The sequence below is a fragment of the Hyperolius riggenbachi genome, chromosome 1 (genome assembly GCF_040937935.1).
Source record: "Hyperolius riggenbachi isolate aHypRig1 chromosome 1, aHypRig1.pri, whole genome shotgun sequence".
Lineage (NCBI taxonomy): Eukaryota > Metazoa > Chordata > Amphibia > Anura > Hyperoliidae > Hyperolius > Hyperolius riggenbachi.
Window position 1 is genome coordinate 580,895,432 of NC_090646.1, and position 24,276 is coordinate 580,919,707.

At 44.7% G+C, this 24,276-nt stretch overlaps 1 protein-coding gene across 1 annotated transcript in view; it reads left to right on the plus strand.

Annotated features, from left to right (window-relative positions):
- Positions 1-1,928: 1,928 nt before the first annotated feature.
- LOC137538538 (baculoviral IAP repeat-containing protein 1-like) overlaps positions 1,929-24,276 on the plus strand; it is a 48,129-nt gene continuing 25,781 nt past the window's right edge. The window contains exons 1-4 of the mRNA XM_068260814.1: positions 1,929-2,478; positions 3,974-4,073; positions 5,820-5,901; positions 20,051-20,099. Coding sequence (XP_068116915.1) covers positions 1,929-2,478; positions 3,974-4,073; positions 5,820-5,901; positions 20,051-20,099 — 781 coding nt within the window. The remainder of the gene's footprint in view (positions 2,479-3,973; positions 4,074-5,819; positions 5,902-20,050; positions 20,100-24,276) is intronic.

Below are 24,276 nucleotides of genomic sequence, written 5' to 3' on the forward strand. Positions count from 1 at the left end.
TGTGTGTTTAATACTTATTCTTCATTGGCTGGATGTCCTTTAATTGCTAATCAATGGACACCTTACCGGGAGGGATATGGTGGCTGGCTGCCATATTTAATACATCGACTGCCATACTGCTGACCTCTTTGGCTGCAGTAGTACATGAATCGCACACCTGAAACAAGCATGCAGCTCATCCAGTCACACTTCAATCAGAAACATTCGATCTGCAAGCTTGTTCAGTGTCTATTGCTAGAAGGATTAGAGGCACAGAATCGGCAGCACAGCCAGGCAACTGGTATTGTTTAAAACTAACCATTTACGGACTGCCCTAGTTGAAACCTACGTCCTGCTAGTGGCTGTGCGGATCTGACAGGACGTAGGTATTAACATAACTTCCAGCAGGAAAGATTTATAATTGAAAATAAAAATATGAGACTTTTTTTTGCTACTAATGTTCTATTTATTAGTTTAGTTTTAGTTTATTTTTGCTTCAGATTTGCTTTAAATGACAACTCATGATTCTTCTCTCCTTAACTCACTTAACTCATGGTTTGTCTCCTTATTTGATTTAACTCATGATTTATCTCTACTTATCTGTTTATCTCATGAATTACCTCTTGTTTATAATGCAATAGCTCTCCTTACAGTTAAGATGCCCATATATCTAGTGATGATGGGAACAGTGGCGTAACAATAGGGGCTGCAGCCCCTGCACCATGGCGAGGGGGCCCTCCGAGGCCCGGCCAGGGACGTTTTGGGGGGCAGGAGGGGTCACAGCATGAGGGGAGAGTGTGGCCACAACTCGGCGGGGAAGGGCAAGGATGAGATTCCAGCACTTTGATTGGCTCAGTAGGCTGCCTGTGTCAGTCAGCCTACTGGGCCAATCAAAGTGCAGGAATATCGTCCTTTGAAGCCACTGGACCCGCCAGGGCTCCAGGTGTGTTCAGTTCAGTTAAGTGCTCGTTAAGTTTAACAATGCACTCTTTAAACTCAGAGAAGAGCGTAATTTAGCAGCGCACGCTATGGCTGCATAGCGTACGCTGAGAATTATTACCACTCAATGCTGTCAGCAGCTTTGCTGCTGTAGCAGTGCAACTTAGTGAATCAACCCTGAGATCTCTTGGGAATTGGTCACTGCATCCGATGCTGCCCCTCTTGTGTATGAATGTGCCCCCCCCGTGTATGGATTAATAGATCACCTGTCCTGTGTTGGCCACCGTGCGGTGCCCATTTGCCTTCGGATTCCCCCGCTCTTCCGTTAGTGTTATACATGCCGCCGGTATATAGCACGCTGTGCGTGTGTGACGTCATGTAGCATGCATACCGCCAACGGAAAAGCGTGGGATTTCAAAGGTGGATGGGCACTGCATGGTGGGTGACACAGGACAGGTGATGTATAAATGCACACACGGGGGGGGGGGGGGGGCACCTTTATACACTAGGGGGCAGCGCAGGAGTTTTATCGCGTTCGTCGCTTGTCCCGATATCCCTCACTGTTACTGCTGCGCACCCTATCGACCACGACGGCCCGACATCTTGCAGCATGTCCGATCCATACAGGTGACCAATCACATTATCGATCAAGCATGCTCTTGGCGGAACTGATTTTCATTCTGTTCGATAATAATTATTGAATCGGATGGTCGATTGGCCGCCAAATCGGGAGATTTATGGCCACCTTTAAGGTGAAAAATAAGCAAGCTTTGTGAATCAGCCCCATAGTGTGAATGCACCCTTAAAGGTGTTTGAAATGTGCAGAGAAAATATGTGGAACATTTTTGTGAGGGGATCTCATGCCAGCCATAGCTTGTAAGTTCAGGTATATTTTCAGGGTGGTATGGAAACACTTTCAAATATTGTTCATTTAATTTTCACATGTTCCTGTTTTCACAGATTCATTTTAAATAAAGTTACTGATCATCTCTTGTAACGTGTCTGAAATCATGGATCTTACAAACATATCAGAGTTTGAGTCATCCTTCAAGCCCACATTGCCATCGTTCATGGAGAATATTGACATGGGCAAAGCTGTCAAGCAGGAAGAGGAAAGATACAAGAAGATCCGAGAGCAGCTGCCCAAGGGACCCAATTACTCAATGAAAAATGAAGTAAGGAGGTTACGGAGTCTTCTTTGCCTCCAACCTTCGTCAACATGGTGCCCGAAAGAAATAGCCGCTGCTGGATTTTTCTACACTGGTTTGGCTGGCAGTGTTCAGTGCTTCTGCTGTGGGTTAGTTCTCTGCAAAACAACTTTGTCTTATGCCCCAATAGAAAGGCATGGACATTTCAATCCAAACTGTGAATTTGTTAAGGGTGGTGAATCTGGCAATATTTCTAAGTATGAGGTTCATCCAAGGCCTGTAAAGATTGGTGACATGGATTGCAGCGAATCCTTCAAAGATGAACAACTCAGGCTACAGTCTTTTTCCTGCTGGCCCTTCTATGCTTTGATAAAGCCATCTGACCTTGCAGAAGCTGGCTTCTTCTTTGCAGGTAATTCTTTTCTAAATTTGCTTTCTGAATCTGTGTCTATGGGTCTTCACCAGAGCATTGAGCAAAGGATGATAGCCAGCCACCCCTAATGGGCACAGGACTACTTTGCTGCCTACTGGGCCATGGCCCCTGGGATTGCCCCACCTATGATGGAGAAAACAGAACATACTACAAGGTAGGAATAGCAAGCTGATAGCTGAAGGCAGGGTCAGACTAGCCAAGGTCTAGGGCGGACAGCAATCAATCGAAGGTCAAAACATCCAGGGTCAGGACAGGCAGATAACAAGTGAAGTCAGGTACAAGCTGGGTCACAACAAGAAGTCTGATATAATAGGGCACCACAGGACAGGCAGGGACAAATCCAAAATTAGGGTCAGGAATTACAAGAACAAGGTGATCTGGTCAGGGGGAGGTAGCAAGGAGCCAGGATGGACAGGACAAAACCTTGATGAACAGAGAGGGCACTGCTGACCAGGATGTGGGTTTTGAGATGCACAGCAGCTATGGAAACAAACTCATAAATGCAAATAAGACAAATTTTGGAACAGCACGCCCAATGCTGCTAAAAAGTAGCAGGTGTTTCTGCGGACTCCTGAGTTCAGGGAGCAATCTAAAAGCAACACAGGATTTAACTGTGTTGCAAACGCAAATATGTTTAAATGTCTTACATTTTAAAATAATGGTTTAGGGTTGGTTCACACTGACCTAAAAAACTTTCCGTTAACTGAATGAAACATGTTAATCAATAGGATCCTTTCACATAAGTCCATTGGAAACTACTCCGGTTGGGCCCTTCTGCCAAGCCGAATACAAATACAGAGAGTTTGCAATAATTCCAGATCAACAGATCCATCGCATTGACCAAGCGGTAACAGTACTCATGGATTAAAAACTGATGACCAATGTAAAAACTGATCCATTTGATGGGTCCGTTTTTACCGGATCCGTTTTTGATCCATGCACTGCGAACCATATCTCTCTCTGTGCACTTTAGATTACACAGTGAATTACTTCTGATTGCGTGTGTTTATGTGTGTCTGTGGCCAGGGCCCTAAGGCAGCTTCTGGGCATCCCCAGGTCTGCCCCAATCCCCTACGCTAACCCCCCCCCCCAGTACCAGTTTGTTGCAGAGTGCAGGAAGTGGACAGTGATCTCATCAGTCTGGCCAGTGTGCTACCTTCTTTCTTCAGTCCACCTCCGTCCCTGCTGGAGCATATTCTCTGTTCCCTGCAGGCATGTATGTACTTACCTCGCATGTCGGTGAGTCATTGGGACAGAGACCCCACAGGAATGGAGAAGGAAGGAACGCTGAAGAAGGGAAAAGGCCGAGCGCACCAGCTGGACTGATGAAATCATAGACCACGTCCTGCACTCTGCAGCAAATTGGGGGCTTACAGGATATGGGGCCCTTTTTTTGCGCCTATTATAGCGACAGTGTGTGTGCGTGTTTGTGTGTAAACAACGTGGCATAAACAGGAATATTTTTTAACCCTAGGAACACAAGACACTGTCCAGTGTTTCTCCTGTAAAGGAACCTTAGGGGTTTGGGAAGAAGATGATGACCCCTGGAAAGAACATGCAAAATGGTTCCCTGGGTGAGTATAATATGTATGATAGGAAATATATAATATTCAGAGCCAGGACAAGGTCCTTCAGCACCCAAGGCTGAGACACCAAAGTGCACCCCTCCATCCCTCCCACCTCAGCCGTCCCACACTGATTGCTATTAGACTAAGAGGCCCCCAACCCCCCAAAACCTTAATCTATATATCGCTTGCTGTCACTGCCATGTATCCCCTTTTCTTATTTCTCTCTGCTTCAAATACAACAGGGAAACGATTGCTGAGTGAGTTGTGTGCCCCCTCCTACACTGCGCCTTGAGGCTTGAGCCTTTCTTGCCTCGGCCCGGCCCTGATAATGTGTGTATGAAACCATACAAAAACATACAACAGAATATTTATGTCTAATGCAGACTGATCTTATTGTGAGAGTGCCACAATTTGCCACTATTTTACAAATATGATTTTCTGTGCATTGCAGGGCAATGTTTTGTGCGCTCATCGTTATCCATGGTGCAATTGTGATTTTCCAAAGATAAGGGGAGGGGAAAATCACATACTACCAAGGTTGCTATGCAATTTTCATGCCTTCCTATAGACTTAAGGGGCCGATACACGGGTCAATTTCTGCCATCGATATACGCCTGATTTGACCGCTCTGATCCAATCGGCTAGAAATCGATGCAGCAGGAGGCATGATCGACCGATTTCCATCCGGTTTCAATCGATTTGCTCAATCAGTCCGGACGGAAAAAATCTCAGTTGATCAGTTGCTGGCAGTGGATCGATGGCCTATAGAGTTGCATTGGATCGAATGGTGCAATAATGCATTTAGATGGATTTTCTATAGATTTCATACTGAAATCTATTGGAAATCTGTTCCTTGTGTGTGGCACACATCAGATACAATTATTTAACTCTTAAGTATAGGTGACCATACACTTATAGATTTGCAGCAGATTCGACCATCTGATAGATTCATTGAAATCTATTGAAAATCGATCGAAATGCATTATTGCACCATTCGATTTAATGCAACTCTATGGGCCATTGATCTGCTGCCAGCAGCCAATCGACCTAGACTTTCCATCCGGACCAATCAAGCAAAACAATCGAAACCGGTCAGAAATCTATTTATTGGCTGACCGATCATGCTTTCTGCTGCATCGATTTCTAGCCGATTCAATCAGAGCAGTCAAATCAGCCCTCGATCGATGACAGAAATCGACCAGTGTATGGGCCCCTTTAGTTTTCACTTTAGGTTTGCTTTACTTACCTAACAACCACGTCACGCCAATGGGCGTGAATGTGGCGGCAGCCCCAGGACCGCCTAACGACAATTGGCGTCAAGTCCTGGAGCTGCAGTTTACCAGGGAACGGCCGCGCGCATGTGCGATCGTCCCCTGCCCGTTCACGGAGCTGCTATGAGAGGTGGAACAGGACGGATCGCTGTCCTGTTCAAATTCAGTGAACGGAGGGGAGGAGGGAAGGGGAGGGAGGTAGGGTGAAACAGCCTATACAGGCTGAAAAAAAACAAACAAAAAAAAAACACTGCCACAGTGATCGGACCCCTCCGTCGGCATGTTCCCTAAGGGACAAAAAAGGAGGCGAGTCCGATCGCTGGGCTCCATAGCTGGGCTGTGCAGGAGGCTGAAAAGCCTGCACAGCCCAGTGCAACACAAAACAGCCTGGTCGGTAGGGGGGTTTAACACTGCGGTCCTCAAGTGGTTAATGCAAAATGCTCAGCTTTGAAAATAATCAACATGTAATATTCTTTTAAAGGTGCACGTTTCTGAGAAGCAAGAAATCACCAGATGAAATAGAGCAGTACAATAAAAATGAAATCAGATTTGATAACTTGATGGTAAATATTTTTCTCTTTTAAGATTTGGTACATGGTAATGCCAATCATATTACAGTTTCCTGTCAATTAAAGTGTTAAAATAATTCAGGGGAAACGAGATATACACACACCCACAAATGTAATGCAGCTATACAGTAGTTTCCAGTTTCATTTTAACCATTTTGAGCCAACGAGGTCTAATTTGATTGTGTATACCTGTAGGTGCTTGCTAGCAAATGGGTAATTTGATTAGCATATGTGTGTCTCTACCCATTGTCATATGCTCTCAAGGTGAATAGATCTAAGTTTTGATCAGGGATGGTCGTAGTCAGCCAACTTCGCTACGTTGGAACCGCATAGTTTTACGCAATTACGCTTCGCCAAACTACGGCTGCGAAATCAAATATTTACTTCGTATGCATTTCATAGACTATGCGTTAAAATACGCAATTACGCATAGTGCGAAGCATAGTGTATGCGGATGCTCATGCCCGTATGCAGAAAATTTTACGCATTCATTTCTCTTTTAATGCCTATACTCCTATGCGTACATTCCGCTTTCCAATGTGTAAATTTGTAAGCATACAATCGCATGTGGAAAATTAGACGCGAGTAACGCATTCATAGTTCACTACGCAATACACATGTTAACTACGCATAGTGGGCGTAAGCTACGCGTAGCGGTATTTTGCTACGCGTAAATTCGTAAGCGTAGTTTTGAAACTTCACCTACGAACTACGATGCGTAAATTCACACCGGCGTAGTTTCTGCTCATCCCTGGTTTTGATGAGATCCTTTACATTTCAAAAAGAAGAGGACTGTAAAGGTGCGTACACACGTCTGATTTTTCGCCTGATTGTCTTTCAAACCGGTCATTTGAACGACTTAAGGTTCATACACACCTACCAACTATCTGTCCAACTATCTGCCAAACTTGTCTGTTAAGCCCCATACAGCTTTAGTTGTCAAACAAGTTGAAACAACTAAAAAAATAATGTTGCTATTGTTCAAACAGCTGATAAGACTGGCAAGAAGTCAATCCAATTATTGCTGTCTTATCAGCTTTTTGAACAATAGCAAAATACTTTTTTTGGTTGTTTCAACTTGTTTCACAACGAAAGCTGTTTGACAATTGTGCTGCATAAAAAACTGCTGTTGAGTGTGTGAATGGGGCTTAACAGACACGTTTGACAGATAGTTGGACAGAAAAGAATGCCTATAAGGTCCTAAAACAGGAGGGGACTGAGGCTGCACTAAGCAATTATAAGGAGGGCAATAAAAATTGTAAAAAAGAAATTAGGCTGGCAAAGATCGAAGCTGAAAATCAAATCGCTAGGGATATCAAATCTAACCCAAAAAAGTTTTACAAGTACATCAACTCTAAAAAAAGAAAGGTTGACTGTATAGGAATCCTAAAGGATGAGGGTGGGAACTCGATGGTGGACGACCAAGGTAAGGCAGAGTTATTAAATGCTTTCTTTGCTTCAGTCTTCACAAAGGAAACAGCACTGTTGCAAATTACAGAGGCAGAAGAGTCTCAATCTTCTAACTGTAATATTAAATACTTAACGCAGGAAGAAGTAAAGGCAAGACTAAATAAATTAAAAATAGACAAGGCACCTGGCCCGGATGGCATGCATCCTCGGGTCCTAAGAGAATTAAGTTCAGTTATAGCTAAGCCCCTTTATCTTATCTTTTGTGACTCTCTTGCAACTAGCAGAGTCCCAATGGATTGGCGTACAGCCCACGTTTTCCCATTATTTAAGAAGGGCAAAAAATCTGATCCAGGAAATTATAGACCTGTAAGCTTAACATCAGTTGTATGCAAACTATTTGAGGGGTTACTAAGAGATACTATACATGACTTCATAGTAGAAAATAATCTTATTTCTCAGCATCAACATGGGTTTACTAAAGACAGGTCCTGTTTGACTAACATGCTCAGCTTTTATGAGGTAGTAAATGCTAATATGGATATTGGGAATGCTGTAGATGTGATATACTTGGACTTTGCAAAGGCCTTCGACACTGTTCCCCACAGAAGTCTGGTGCAAAAGTTGAGGATGCAAGGACTGGGGAAGAGTTTGTGTGCATGGATAGGGAACTGGCTAATGGACAGAAAACAAAGAGTTGTGGTCAATGGATCGTACTCAAAATGGGAGACTGTTAGCAGTGGGGTCCCACAGGGGTCTGTACTGGGTCCAGTGCTCTTCAATTTATTTATTAATGACCTAGTAGATGCAGTAGTGAGCAATGTTGCTATTTTTGCAGATGATACAAAATTGTGCAGAATCATCAACTCTCAGGAAGATAGTGTCATATTGCAACAGGATCTGGATAGGATGGCTATATGGGCACATACATGGCAGATGAAATTCAATGTTGACAAATGTAAAGTCATGCATTTTGGTCGTACCAATGGTCTAGCACCATACAAAATAAATGGGATACAGTTGGGAACATCAAACTTGGAGAAGGACTTAGGAGTACTCATCGACAACAAGTTAAATAATCGTACTCAATGCCAAGCCGCTGCAGCTAAAGCGAACAAAATTTTGGGATGCATTAAAAGGGAAATAAAAACTCGAGATGCTAGCATAATATTGCCCCTGTTTAACTCTCTAGTAAGGCCACATCTGGAATATGGAATTCAGTTCTGGGCACCACATTACAAAAAAGATATTGCAGTTTTAGAGCAGGTGCAGAGACGAGCTACAAAATTGATACGTGGGATGGAAGGTCTCGCTTACCAAGAAAGGTTAGATAAACTGGGTTTATTTAGTCTAGAGAAAAGACGCCTTAGAGGAGATCTAATTAACATGTATAAATACATTAGAGGGCAATATAATAGCTTGGCGGATGAGCTTTTTGTCCCTAGGCCTTCTCAAAGGACTAGAGGACATGAGCTGCGCATGGAGGAAAAACGTTTTAGCCATTTATTTAGGAAAGGGTTCTTTACAGTAAGAGTGGTTAAGATGTGGAATGCATTGCCACAGGAAGTCGTTATGGCAAACTCTATACCTGCATTTAAAGGGGGCTTAGATGCTTTCCTTGCGTTGAAAGACATCCATGGCTACAATTACTAGGTTATGCCTAATGATGTTGATCCAGGGATTTTATCTGATTGCCATCTGGAGTCGGGAAGGAATTTTTCCCATTTGGGGCTAATTGGACCATGCCTGGTGGGGTTTTTTTCGCCTTCCTCTGGATCAACAGGGGTATGTGGGGGACGGGCTGGAGTTGTACTTTGTACTGGTTGAACTCGATGGACGTATGTCTTTTTTCAGCCAAAATAACTATGTAACTATGTAACTATATAGTTGGTAGGTTTGTATGAACCTTTAATGTGCAAACAACAAGTCTTCAAACATCATGTACACACAGACCAACAGAGCAGCTGATATGCTAATTTCACCTAATTTACATGTCGTTTGACTGGACAATGGACTGAATAGAACAATGGACTAGATCAAAGGACTGTTCAAAGGACTGTATGTTTGAATGACTATTAGTTGGACAAACGACTGAAAGTCGTTTGTACACGCGTACGTACCTAACAGTCGTTTAAACGACAGTTGCCAAGCAGATCAGGCAACCCGGCTGTTATTAGTCGCTCGACAGCGCGTACACACGCCCGACTTGTCGTTCAAATGACTGGTTTAAACAACAGTTAGTAAAAAAAAAATTAAACATGTGTACGTACCTATACATCTAGTGATTTTGATTCAATTGCCAAAGCAATTGACTTTATTGGGGATTCTACTTCAGTATAGTTGATCGAAAGTCGATCAACTAGTGACCCACAAACTACAAAGATGCAACTCACCTTCGCTAATCGATCTGACCAATTTTGTGTCTCCATGCTCTGAATGCAAAAATTGATTCAGAGTCGATCGAATGACACGTAAACAGTAGGCAATCCCTCTGCGATTGACCGATATCTTGCATCCTGCTCAATTGACTAAGCTGGTCGATTCAACATGCAATCAGCCACTTTTCATCGATTGGGCATACTGGAACACGCTCAATTCCATAAAATAATGGAATTGAATGGTCGATCGTACAGCAAAATCCCTAGATGTATGGGCACCTTTACATGGTGTCAGATTGTGATCTACCCTAAAAAATCATATATGAGCTTCTGTATATGACTCTACTTTCTATGGTTCTGATGCAGGGCCGGCCTTAGGTTTCACAGCGCCTTGAGCGAAACCTGATTTTTGTGCCCCCCCTTTCATCCTCTTCCCACGTGGATATACACACACAGGCCCATATGCAATTCCTCTTTTCTCCTGAGCTATATCCTAGAACAGTGGTTCCCAACCTTTTTGATGTTGTGACACATCATGCCAAATGCTCAGATTTCTGTGACACGTCACGTATGTATAATAGAAAAAATACTATTAATAACCACGAGTGGATGGAAAGAGTGCATTATCCTGAATACACTTAAAAATGAAGGCTAGAACCTTTCAGGAATATTAATAAAAACATTCAGTGGGACAGTTAGCCACCTCCCCCCCATTTAGAATGATAGCACAGCACTGACAATTTGCACCACGCGTTATAGCCGCAGAGCGCCCCCCCCAAAACACCCTCAGACTCAGTATCGGTAGATAGCCAGGTATAGGTGCCCCCAGTATAGGATCTCATGTGTAGGTGCCCTCAATATAGGTAGCCAAGCATAGGTGCCCCCAGTATAGGAAGTCAGCTGAAGGTCTCCATCACCCCCATAGGTAGCCAGGCATAGGTGCCTCCAGTATAGGTAGCCAGGTGTTGGAGCCCTCAGTATAGGCAACCAGCTATAGGCGCCCCCTTGGAAGCTGGCGCCCTGAGCGACCACTCCGGTCGCTCATATCAAAGGCCGGCTATGTTCTTATGCAGTTTTGTATCATGCCTGAAGAAGAAATAAAGTTTTTGAAAACTTGTGAAGAAATCTTGTACAGTCAGCCATTAAAGGTATCACCGAAAAATGGGCAGCATGGTGGTGTAGTGGTTATCGCTCTCGCCTTGCAATGCTTGGTCCCTGCTTCAAATCCCAGCCAGGTCAACATCTGCAAGGAGTTTGTATGTTCTCCCCATGTCTGCGTGGGTTTCCTCCAGACACTGCACTATGCATACATGAGCCCTAGACTACGATATATATACACTACACGATATAGACATCAGACTATGGTAAGGATTAGATTGTGAGCAATATACCCTGTACAGCGCTGCGTAAGATGTCAGCGTTAAATAAGTCAGGGCCGGAGCTACCATAGGAAAAAAATGGGCAATTGCCCCAGGGCCCCAGAGCCTGTAGGGGCCCCCAAGATGTCCCTCTCCATCTTAACTGTTGCTCCCCAGGGACTCTGCAGAGTCTGTTAAGTTGGGAGGTGATTGGCGGAGGGTCAGCAGCCAGCTCAGGGGCCCAGGAGGGAAATGTGGCTGCAACAAAGGGCCCTCTAATGACGCTTTTTGGCCTTAGGGCCCAATTGTTACTTGAACCAGCCCTGATATAAGTACATAGTAATGACTAATACTGGACCACATGTATCCGAGTAATGCAATACAGCACACCATACAAAAAGTTTGGCTTTGGTGTATTACCGCAAACATACTAAATAATCAATTAACAAAACTTCCATTTCATTGAATATACAGGAAGGGCAAATGCAACCAAGGAATTATTTTATCTTACTGAACTGACAGGCACAATTAACAATAAAACAACTTTACTGAACAACTTTAGAACCATAAAAAAACTGGAGAAGATCACAAATAAAAAAAACAACTGTACAGTAATAACTTTAACTTGATCAAGAAATATATTTTTTTTAATGTGTAGTTAAAACTTTCCAAAATAGGTAAGAACAATGTTTTGCAACATAGACAGACTTCCTACTGAACCAATTCATGACTAGTTTGAGATTTACATACAGTTGTGTTCAAAATTATTAGAGTGTTTTGGCAAGTATGACATTGATTTTGATCATTTTAGTCATCTTGTTTACAATTAAATCAAAGAGGCACTTGTAAGTCAGACAAATATAGCATAACACTTATAATTAAATAACCACAAATGTCTTTTCTGTGCTCACATCATTATCAATTTTATTCAACCCCCAAGTGACATTCATTCTTAGTACTTAGTACAACATCCTTTTCCAGTTATAACAGCTTTGAAACGTGAAGCATAGCTTGACACAAGGGTCTTGCAGCGATCTACGAGTATCTTAGCCCATTCTTCATGGGCAAAAGCCTCCAGTTCAGTCACATTCTTAGGCTTGCGCACTGCAACTGCTTTGTTTAAGTCCCACCAGAGGTACTCAATCGGATTTAAGTCTGGTGACTGCGATGGCCACTCCAAAATGTTCCAGCCTTTAATCTGCAACCATGCTCTAGTGGACTTGGAGGTATGCTCGGGATCATTGTCCTATTGAAAGGTCCAACATCTCCCAAGCCTCAGGTTTGTGACGGACTGCATCACATTTTCATCCAATATCTCCTGGTACTGAAGATAATTCACGGTACCTTGCACATGCTGAAGCTTCCCTGTACCTGCAGAAGCAAAACAGCCCCAAAGCATGATTGACCCCCCGCGATGCTTCACAGTAGGCAAGGTGTTCTTTTCATCATAGGCCTTGTTCTTCCTCCTCCAAACATAGAGTTGATCCATGGGCCCAAACAGTTCTAATTTTGTTACATCAGTCCACAGAACACTGTCCCAAAACTTTTGTGGTTTGTCCACATGACTTTTGGCATACCGTAGTCAACTCTTCTTATTCTTTGGAGACAGCAAGGGGGTACGCCTGGGAGTTCTGGCATGGAGGCCTTCATTACACAGTGTGTGCCTTATTGTCTGAGCTGAAACTTCAGTACCCGCATCTGACAAATCTTTTTTCAGTTCCTCAGCAGTCACACGGGGACTTTTCTCCACTTTGCGCTTCAGGTAGCGCACAGCAGTCGACAGGGGCGGACTGGCCTGGGGGGACGGGGGGCAATTGCCCCCCGGGCCGACCCGAATCTTAAGTAATTAGGGCCAGCCGCCGCTATCCGCAGCGGCTGCAGACAGACCACAGGTGACAGGTCCGCAGTGGGGAGCGCAACCTCACGCGATATTTTCCGGCAAGTATTATCCAATCAGAGAGGGGGCTGAGGCGGCCGGCCGTGGCGTGCCCTTGTGCGTGGCTGCGCAGTGTATGTGAGCGTGTTCACACATATAGCTTAGGGCCTCGCTGGCCCCGTAGGTTGATCCTGGGGGGGGGGGGGGGGGCTGAGGGCCTGGAGCTGCTGGAACGAGTGGCTGGCTGGCCTGGCTGGAGGAGTAGGACACAGTCCTCCCCTGTGCTGCTGTGCCGGAGGTGTTGTCGGAGTGAGCTGTCTCACTCTTCAGCTTTCTGGGCTGGGGGCCTGGAGCTGTGGCTACGAGTGGCTGGCTGGTGGTGTCTGACACTCGGGGGGGGGGGGGGGTGCTGGTAGTCGGAGAGACGCCACCTGTAGCTGCTTGCTGCTGTGGAGGAGGAGGAGGTGTAGGAGGACTGAGGTGAGGAGACAGGAGGCTAGAGGAGGTCGGGTCCAGGTCGCCAGAGGAGAAGGTGGTTTTAATGAATTTTGTTTCTTCTTCTCCCTTCTTGTCACTGACTTACTCACACTTTCCTGCCTGGTACTGCTGTCAAATTCAATTCTCTGCCCAGGTCAGTGCCCTCTGAGGTTTTTTTTTGTGTGATAATCATCCCCATTCTGACCCTGGCATGAGGAGGAATGTTTTTTTCTTCTTGTGGAGTGATTGGTGGTCAGGGGGGGGGAGGCAGGCAGTTAGGCACTGTCAAGCAGGTCGTTGGAGGGGGGGGGGGGGGGGTTGGTGGCAGAACAGTAGTTTGTATGGGTGGGCAGGCGTGGGGTTAGGCATCACCAGGTAGGTAGGTTTGTGTGTGGGGGGGGGTTGTTTAAAGGCGTTATCACGCTTTTTTAATGAAAATAAGTGCTACTTACCCGGGGCGTCCTCCAGCCCCAATCTCCCAGCATGTCCCTCGCCGCAGCTCTGCAGTCAGCCGTTCGCTGCCGTTGCCTCCCAGTCCACGGCGATGACGCCAGGCTGACCTGGATGTCGGCCTGTACTGCGCCTGTGCGAGCTGCGCTGTCAATCACCACCATGTGGACCGGAACGTACTGTGCAGGCGCAGTAGTTCTGCGTCTGCACAGTAAGCTCCGGTTCATGTGGCGGTGATTGACAGCGTTGCTCGCACAGGCGCAGTCGGCCTGACGTCATCGCTGGGGACCGGGAGGCAGCGGCAGCGAACAGCTGACTGCAGAGCAGCAGCGAGGGACATGCTGGGAGCTTGGGGCTGGACAAAGCTCTGGGTAAGTAGCACTTATTTTCATTAAAAAAAGCCTGATAACTCCTTTAAGGTTAGGCATCAGACACAGACAGGTAGATTGTGTGGAGAAATTGGGTTAGGCATCAGGTGTGTGTGTGTGTGTGTGTGCGTGCGTGCGTGCGCGCAGTGGCGTAGCTAAGGAGCTATGGGCCCAGATGCAAGTTTTACATGGGGCCCCCCTAGCACTCTATAAATAATTGATACGGCGCACCAAAACCTGCCAAGGACAACTACAGTGTCAGAGATGCAAGAAGGTGATGGGGAATAGTGTGCTAATGATTACTACTATTCAAAGTATCTATAGAAGTGATTATTACAAGCACAGGACCAATAGAGAGCTAATACTGTAGTTGAGGGAGGGCCCTTCAGGGGCCCCTCTGGCCCAAGGGCCCCGATGCGGTCGCTACCTCTGCAACCCCTATTGCTGTGTGTGTGTGCGTGCGTGCGTGCGTGCGTTTTAAGAATCTAGGAATCTCTTCTGAGGGACAGTCTACAACTTTTTTTGTGTGACTCCTTTGTTTATAATGTTGTACATTAAGTCATCAGAACTGCTGCAGTGTGAGACAGATGTTTTTTTATGAACCCTAGGGAGCAGGAACAGTGTATAAATTCCAAAGTATGTATGATTCCTTATCTATGTAGTGGACACATGCAGTCAACATAACAATGGTATGAGAGTAGAATACGTTTTCTCTCCATGCCCTTGGGGGGGGGGGGGGGGGGGGGCTGTTAGTCATCACAATTTGAAGATTTGCACACAAGAAAGATGGCTTTGGGCTGGGGATGCCGTGGAACGGGCCTCTAGTTTGTGTTGTCCCCCCAGGCCAAAAGGTCCCAGTCCTCCCCTGGCAGTCGAAGTCAGTATCTTCTTTCTGCCACGACCAGGTAGCGATTCAACAGTGCCCTTTGCCTTGAATTTGCGAATGATGATTCCTATGGTGTCTCTTGGTATGTTTAACATCTTTGCAATCTTTTTATAGCCATTGCCCTTCCTGTGAAGAGAAATCACCTCTTCTCTTGTCTTCCTGGACCATTCTCTTGACTTCACCATGTTTGTAAATACACCAGTAAATGTCTAGAAGGAGCTGAGTATCACAGTAATGGAAAATCTGCCTAATTGGTGCTTATTATGCTTGATTGCTGCTTGTTAACATCCACGGGTGTTTTCAATACCTGATCGAAAACACTTGAATGAACCTCTGTTCTTAAGAGTGGTAGTCTTTAATGGTGGGAATACACGGTACGTTTATGTGCCGGTATCGAGCCAGCGGCTCAATACAGGCGCGTCACCGCTCGTCCGCACATGCGCACGGATCGATTCCCGCTCGTCCCCGCGGGCACTTCCTTATCTGCGCTTCGTTTTTTCCATTGTCCGCCCGCGGGGATCGAGCGCGGTATCGACCCGCTGCGGTGATCGGACAGGTTGAATATTATCAATCGAGCCATCAGCGGCTCGATTGATAATATAAAACGAGCCGTGTATGCCCACCAGCATTAGGGGTTGAATAATTGTGTCAATGAAAAAAATCACAAAAAATTTTTTAATACTGTATTACAAAATCAATTGATGTCATTTTAGTTGCATTTGGTTCTTTAAAAAAGTCCTTGTAAGATTTCATTCTGAACACAATTACAAATGTACACTAAATTCCCTAAAACCCTTTAAAGCATTGGGGGTTTAATAATTTTGAAAACAACTGTAGGTAATATGTAATGTAGTTTGGTAAAGAAATATTGTCACCTTTCACATTATATTAACTGTTTCTTCAATAGATATATTGCAATCTAATATGCGGAATTTTTAATTCCATTTTGATAAAATATACCCTATCTATAGTCACTGCCACTTAAAGCGGATCCGAGATGAAAAACTAACTATAACAAGTAACTTGTCTATATACTGTATCTTATCTAAAGTTTAGATAGTTTACACAGCAAATCTAGCTGCAAACAGCTTCAACAGTTTATGTTTATTTATTCCTGTGATACAATGAGAGCGGCCATGTTTTGTTTGTCACATTACACATAGGCAAGCTGCAACTGCATCTCCAGCCCTAAGCTCACTCCCCTCTCCTCCTCCCTCCTCCCCTCTGCCTCTGAAATCTCTGGCTAGTAACCTCCTCCTGCCCAGACTGAGCTCCCATAAGCCCTTGCTACATGGAGTGCCAAGGCACTTTGAGCTGTGGGCGAGGCTTGTTTAGTTTATAGGGAATTAGAGTATTAAAAAAAAGTATTTGGCTTGAGGAATGCCCTATAAACTATATGTAAGGAACACAATTATGCAATGAGTAAAAGTTTATCTCGGATCCACTTTAACTACTTAAGGACCTTAAAGAGAACCCGAGGTGGGATTTCATTATGTTAGTGGGGCACAGAGGCTGGTTGTGCACACTAACACCAGCCTCTGTTGCCCCATGGTGTGCCTCCATGTCCCCCCTGCGCGCCGCTATACCCCCGCAGTGCTGGCGACACGCAGCGTGTCGCCAGCACAATGTTTACCTAAGCGCTGTCTGTCAGCGCTGCTCTCCCGCCTCCTCAGCATCGGCGCTACCCGCTCGTGTCCCTTCCCTCCCACTGATAGGAGAGAAGTGACGCGGGCGGGTAGCGCCGAGGCGGGGGAGCGGCGCTGACTGACAGCGCTTAGGTAAACATTGTGCTGGCGACACGCTGCGTGTCGCCAGCACTGCGGGGGTATAGCAGCGCGCAGGGGGGACATGGAGGCACACCATGGGGCAACAGAGGCTGGTGTTAGTGTGCACAACCAGCCTCTGTGCCCCAGTAACATAATTAAATACCACCTCGGGTTCTCTTTAAAGGGAAACTATCGATTGACATGTTTTTTTCAATCGAGATAGAAAATGTTTGGGAAGTGCTGCGAAGTATTGGTGTATACATTTGAATCCGTATCTCTCTGTTTACTATTATCTAATCCCTTTCACACTTTTCTGACAGTAGTCTGCTGAAATTCTTCACAGTGCATCATTAACTCTATATGTGCAGAGAGCTCTGTCAGAGACAGGCAGAGCTTTCTCTCACAGAGAGCAGAGGAAATGTATCTTATGTGCAACATAAACATTTGTTATTGTGTGTGTGAAACGTGATATATGAAAACAAAAGCCTGTCAGGTAATCTGCTTTAATATTACACTGTTCTTAGCATGTCAGGTTGCAGAGATTCTTACAGATTCATACCTCTGCAAATAAGACATTCCAAACGTAGCTAAAATCTACACATAATGAATCAAAGCTTTTGCCTCTGATATTTAACATGAAAAGTAGGAAAATGTTTACACAGCTACGTAGACATTATGTGTATATTGTCATTTTAGAACACTTGGTTTGATAGAGTTAATTTAATGATTTGAAATCTACACACTGTTTTGATGGCTACCTGGCTCCCAGGGTGTAGATTTCAATCCACCGACGCCACGCATTCTCGCCGCTTTCGTGTGGCGGTGACGGCGATTGTGGCATGTATGTGGAGAGAGGAGTATGGGTGGCCCAGGTTCCTGACGTGCGGCGGTGACAGCGATTGTGGCGTGTATGTGAGGTGATTCGACTGTACTCGGAGCTATTCCGCCGTTTCTTGTACGAGCAGTCTCTGGTCCTTAAGGGGGCAGAGACCGCTCGTACTTAAGTGGTTAAAGTGTACTTAGCATCATCACCCTTTTTTTCACAATGAACCTCCCTAAGGGAGCACCATTGCTTACGCATGGGGGACTGCTCCTGTAGCTTCTGTCCCTTGGCATTCACCTTTACCAGCGGCCGCAGATCAACGAAAGGGCCTATGGAGCGTACTCCCAGTTGCAATGCATGTTGGGAGATGCATGCCAAGAACTGCATGCCAGGAACTGCAGTCCATACATCTCCCTGATGGGAGATGTACGGTACTTTGTACATGCACTGCGGCATGCATCTCTTGGCATGAAGTGCGGTCAGGATCGCCCTCCATAGGCAGTTTCTTTGAACTGCAGCCGGTGTGGCCAGTGATGGCGAATCCCACATTGACGGGGGGGCTACAGGAGCTTCCCCCCATAGAGAAACAATGGTGCTCCCCCTAAACTCCGTCCCACCAATGGCCTACTGCGTTAAGAGCCCCATATGGGGAGGTTCACTATGGAAAATAGGGTGATGGGTGCTACTGCTAAGTGCACTTTAAGAACAGTTACCAACTACAAAGTGATGGAATTTAAACACTTCGGCTCCTATGCAATTCACTTTTTCTCCTAGGAGATAATTTTTAATCTTCTCTTTAAAATACATTTTCAGCACTCTGCAATTGGAAAGGTAGCAAAAAGTAAATGAAAAAGTACTATCAAAAATATTTTGAGAATTTTCTTGTTTGCTAGTGGTTTATGCTGGGCATACATGGACAGTTTTTCCTTATCAATCGAGCCGCTGATGGCTTGATTGATAATTTCCGACAGGTCCGATGACCCCGCTCGATCCCCGCCCGCTCGATCCCCGCGGACAATAGACAGAATCGAGCTGAAGATAAGGAAGCACCCGCAGGGACGAGCGGGAATCGATCTGGGGCACGCGGAGACGAGAGGGTCCGCGCCGGCATCAAGCCAGCGGCTCGATCTGGCGCGGAATTGCATCTGTGTATGCCCAGCATTAAAGGGCATTTTATTGACCAGTTGTGAAAATATTAGAGAAGAGAAAACTCAGGATAATAAGTTTATTGCATATGGGCCCTCATGTCCAAAATGGATGGACTGGATAAATAAGAAATTATCACAGACCTCATACAAGGAGATATGCGCACAGCAAATCCACTCTGCACTGGAAGTATGTTGTTACCCTTTACAATATCTTTACCTGCAAATTAATCGTTTACTAAAACTATCATCTGAGATTATCACCAACAATTGTCCCGCCTGAAAGTAATTAAAGAGGATCTGTAATGAAAATAACATAATGAATAAAATTTCTTATTTTTTAACTATTTATTTGCAAATAATTTAGACAGTGTTAGCCCATTGTAAAATCTTTTCTCCCCTTGAAATTTATCACAAGTGGTGACTTCTTTAGTCCTATCAGGTGCAACTTTGTGGAATGTTTGTTTCTGAGAATTCCGTATCCAGTGAAAATAATACCTGGTCTCCCAGAATGCAGTAGGAGGAGCATTCCGCATAGCTAAATAGCCTAGATTAAGCATCTTTGAGAGGTCAGGGCTACATACCAATATATAGCAATATATAAATATAAGAAGTATTTCTGATGCTGAAAGCGGGCAAATTACTGTAAGAGCAGTATCCTGAATAATGTGCTGCATTCTACTTTATGTCACTACAGTGCCTCTTTAACATGCTCCCTGAAACAGTTTTATATGTAATAAATAGGACACAGGCATATTTCCATCTGAAGGACATGATACCTCTGTCTCCCCTCCACGCTGGTCTCCGCACAACACCCCCCAGTAAACTAGCAAGGGAAGGGGCATCCTTTGCAGGAGAGGAACTCCTGCTTTATGCCCGCCCCCTTCCCCACCTATCAGGCCGTCCCACTGGCTCTCCGCCCCCTATTCCCTGCCTCTCCCCCACCCTGTCCTCACTTCTCAGTGCTCTGTGAGCTGACTCTGCAGCATCATGACCACGGGGTCACTGTCATTTTTTTCTTCTTCTACAAAATGAAACTGCAGCATATCTGGTGAAAGGACTGGCGGGAAGGGGCTCTGTCTGTCGGATCAGGTAGTATGCTTTCTTGGAGATCTTCTTCAAAGAATTCAGATAGATCTCAGTGGAAGAAAGCAGGGGAAGAGGAAAATCCTGGTTATAATGAATTGTTATTATTATTTGTTTTTTTAGAATGAACCATTCACAAGCATACTGGACCCTGAAGCTGCATCAGTGGCACGTAAGAGTCATCACGTATAAATGAATTTTAGCATATTCTGTACAGACTTCTGTAAAGCTGTAGAGGAATCTGTAGATTAATAATTTTCCTGGATGTGATTATCAGAAACCATTTACTGTGAGTTATTAGATTGGTGGTTTACAATTCCAAATATACTGTGGTACGCTGAATGGGAAATGCAATACTGTGGCTATATAGTCTAAATTTACAAAAAAAAATAGTTTTTCTTTTATGTGTTGGTTACACAGAACTATTGTATTTGCACCAATAAAGATTAAGCATTTCAGCTCCATACAATCACTCCATAACAAATGAACAGATAGTAAAGCTGCACATACACTTATAGATTACCACCGAATGTGACAGAACAATCACTTCCTCTCTGAAAGGAATTGAGTCCTACCATACACAGCACATCAATCTTCACTAGATTCTCGCAGTGAAGCTATTCAAAATCTGCCCTGTTCCATGTAGTGCAATGCAATTACCTATCAATGGACTACCGCTCCTGCCCCGCCCCCGATCGACCCTGAATTTCTGTCCATTCAGATCAATACTTTCAATTGATTTTTGGTCAGAATAAATTGAAATTCAATCAATTGGATATTTAAGGAAATCAATTCCCAGCAGATAAACCAAACAGGAAAATTGATGCACGTATGGGTACCTCAAGGCTGCAACAGGTCCTCTCATTCGATGATTAACTGTTTTTTTATGAAACATTGAGTTTGGGATAGGCCCATCTGTGTAGAGGTGGCCATACACTATAAAATGTTTTCTTCACATCTTTTACCTAAATCAAACCAATCCAACGTATACTATTCAAATTTTTTCTAAAAATCCATCAGCATTTTCAAACATGGCCAATAGATTAAAAGGTTTAAAACTCGGGAAATCTGAGACATTTTTCTGATTAAAAAAATGACATTCAACTTTTCCATACCTTCTATCGTTTTTAAAGACACTGGACTCGAAACTTGACTTGTGTATGGCCACCTTAGGATCAACCACCTGGACAGGGAGGCATGAGTAGTGGTACAAGAGGCTGCATTTTCTTTGTACTGGAGCAGTATATATTGACAGTAGTGATGTTCGCTACGAGAAATTGAAAATGTAAATTATATAGGGCTCCCTGTGGCAGAGGGGGGTTAACTTACCTATGCCGCCACCTATAGCTGATGCGTTCCACTTGAGGTCCATGTAATGTCGCTTCTTCCTCCTTCAAATCCGGAGGGAGGAAGTAGTGGTGTTACGTGGACAGTGAGTAGAAAGCATTGGCTATAGGTGGCGGCACCAGGCCGATCAACTTGGCCGAGCAATGACCAATACGCACCGCCCACCCGTCCCCTCCGTCATGTAGCCAATCGGCGCAGCAGCCTGAATCGCCTGACGTCATATCCGGAACCTCCCCGCACATCACAGCGGAAAGAGCCGGACAGGAGACGCCAGGCGTGTCACCATGGAGCGCACGGAAGTCCGCTCCATGTGACAGCAGCCATATGTCAAACCAGGTTGACACCACTCAGGAGACGCCCATAAGGGCGGGTCTCTACGAGTGTCAGGCCCATCGTACATAGCGCCGCTACTGTTCCAGTGCATTTTTCACACCCCGACCGGCAAAAGAGGGAGGGGACGGGCGGGCATATGCAGAACAAGAAAAACAATAATAATCTATATATATAAAATCGGATGTACAGTATGTGTGTGTGTATGTATATGTGTGTGTGTGTGTGTGTATGTGCCGCGATCACTCGAAAACGGCTTGACCGATTTGAATGAAACTTGGTATACAGAACCCTTACTACCTGGGATGATAGGTTCTGGGGGTCTCGTGGCCCCACTGCACATGTGGGTGGAGCTACAAACAGCAAATCAGATTTCACCCATTCAAGTCAATAGAAAAAATGTAAAAGGCTGCCATTCTCACAGTTATCAAGCCAGAGTCCCCACACTTGGCACAGTTGGTCACTTGGTGACCGAGGTTACAAATCCAGAAAAAGTGGATGGAGCATAAAACAGCCAATCACATTTCAGCCATTCATTTTAAATGGGAAAATGTAAACTGCACCCATTCTTACACTGTTAATGGCAGGGTTCTCAAACTTGCCACAGTTGGTCACTGGGTGAACGCGATTAAGATTCAAGAAAGTGGGTGGAGCCTACAACAGCCAATCAAAATTCACCTATTGATTTTCAAGGGGAATATTTAAACTGCTGCCATTCTTACACTGTTAATGGCAGGGGCTTCAAACTTGCTACAGTCGGTCATTGGGTGACTGGGGTCCAAATTCACTAAAGGGGTGGTGCCACATCCAGCCAATCAGATTTCCTTGGTGGATCAACTGCTTCCATTCACACATTTTTGATGCCAGGAACCTGAAAGCTCACAAACTTGAAAGCTCACAAAGTTGGTCATTGAGTGACTGTGTGTCAATGTTACAAAAAGTGGGTGGAGCCAATAACAAATTTCACTGGGAAAATATAAACTGCAGCCATTTTCTTACACTGTTAATGGCAGGGCTCTCAAACTTTGCACAGTTGGCCACTGGGTGAATGAGATTAAGATTTTGGAAGGTGGGTGGAGCCTACAACAGCCAATAAAAATTCACCTTTCAATTTTCAAAGGGAATATTTAAACTGCTTCCATTCTTATACTGTTAATAGCAGATGCCTCAAACCTGATACAGTCAGTCATTGGGTGATTAGGGTTCAAATTTAGAAAGGGGGCGGAGCCACAAACAGCCAGATTTGTTTCTTTTTCAATGGGAATATACAAAGTATTGATACCAAGGACCCCAAAGCTGATAAACTTGATAATTGAGTGACTGTATGTCAAGGTTAGAAAAAGTGGGCGGTGCCAACAACTACATTTTTAACATGGCAGGGTTCCCAAACTCTACACAATTATCCACTGGGTGACTGGGATGAATATTCAGAAATGTGGGTGGAGCCTACAACAGCCAATCAAAATGTACCTATTGATTTTCAAGGGGAATATTCACATTGCTACCATTCTTACACTGTTAATGGCAGAGGCCTCAAACCTGATACAGTCAGTCATTGGGTGACTGGGGTCCAAATTAACTAAAGGGGTGGAGCCACAAACAGCCAATCAGATTTGTTAGATTGATTTCAGCCATTCTGTTATTGGCAGGGTTCTCAAACGTGACACAGTTGGCCACTGGGTGACTGGGACTAATATTCAGGAAAGTGGGTGGAGCCTACAGCAGCCAATCAAAATTCACCTTTTGATTTTCAACAGGAATATTTACATTGCTGCCATTCATACACTCTTAATGGCAGAGGCCTCAAATCTGGTACAGTCAGTCACTGGGAGACTGGGGCTTAAATTCTAAAGGGAGTGGGCCAAAAACAGCCAATCAGATTTGTTTAATTTCAATGGTAAAATGCAATTTATTTATGCCAAGGACCGCAAAGCTCATAAACTTGGTCATTGAGTGACTGTATGTCAAGGTTAAAAACAGTGGGCAGAGCCAAAAACAATAAACTTTTTACATTGGAAAATATAAACTGCAGCTTTTCTTACACTGTTAATGGCAGGGTTCTCAAACTTCACACAGTTGGTCACTGGGTGACTGGGATTAATATTAGGTGGAGCCTACAAGAGCCAATCAAAATTCACCTATTGATTTTCAAGGGGAATATTGAAACTGAAGTCATTCTTACACTGTTAATGGCAGAGGCCTCAAACCTGCTACAGTCGGTCGTTAAGTGTCTGGGATTCAAATTCAAAATCAGAATCAGAATTTATTATCGCCAAGTACAACGGTGGGTTGTACCCGGAATTGGTTTTGGCGCATACAGGGCCGTCGATGAAAAAGACAAGAAACCGCATACGGATAAGCATGGTACATACATAGACAGGGGACAAGCATACATAGGACAACATTACAGCTAGGGCGTACAATTAAGCAAAGTACAGCATTGCATACAGTCAGAGCTGGTCCACACTAGGTCCGGAAACGTATCCGTGGCTGCGTTTTTCAAACCTGATGAAAAACGGAGTCCCGGATATTAATGTTCAAAATAGCAGCCAGCCTCACCCAAGTAAAAAACGGATCCGTCAGCGTTTGCGGGGATCCGTTTTCAAAACCTGAACGGAAGGTCCGGATCTGCTGCATTTTCACGCAACGGATCAGGACCACGGATACACGCA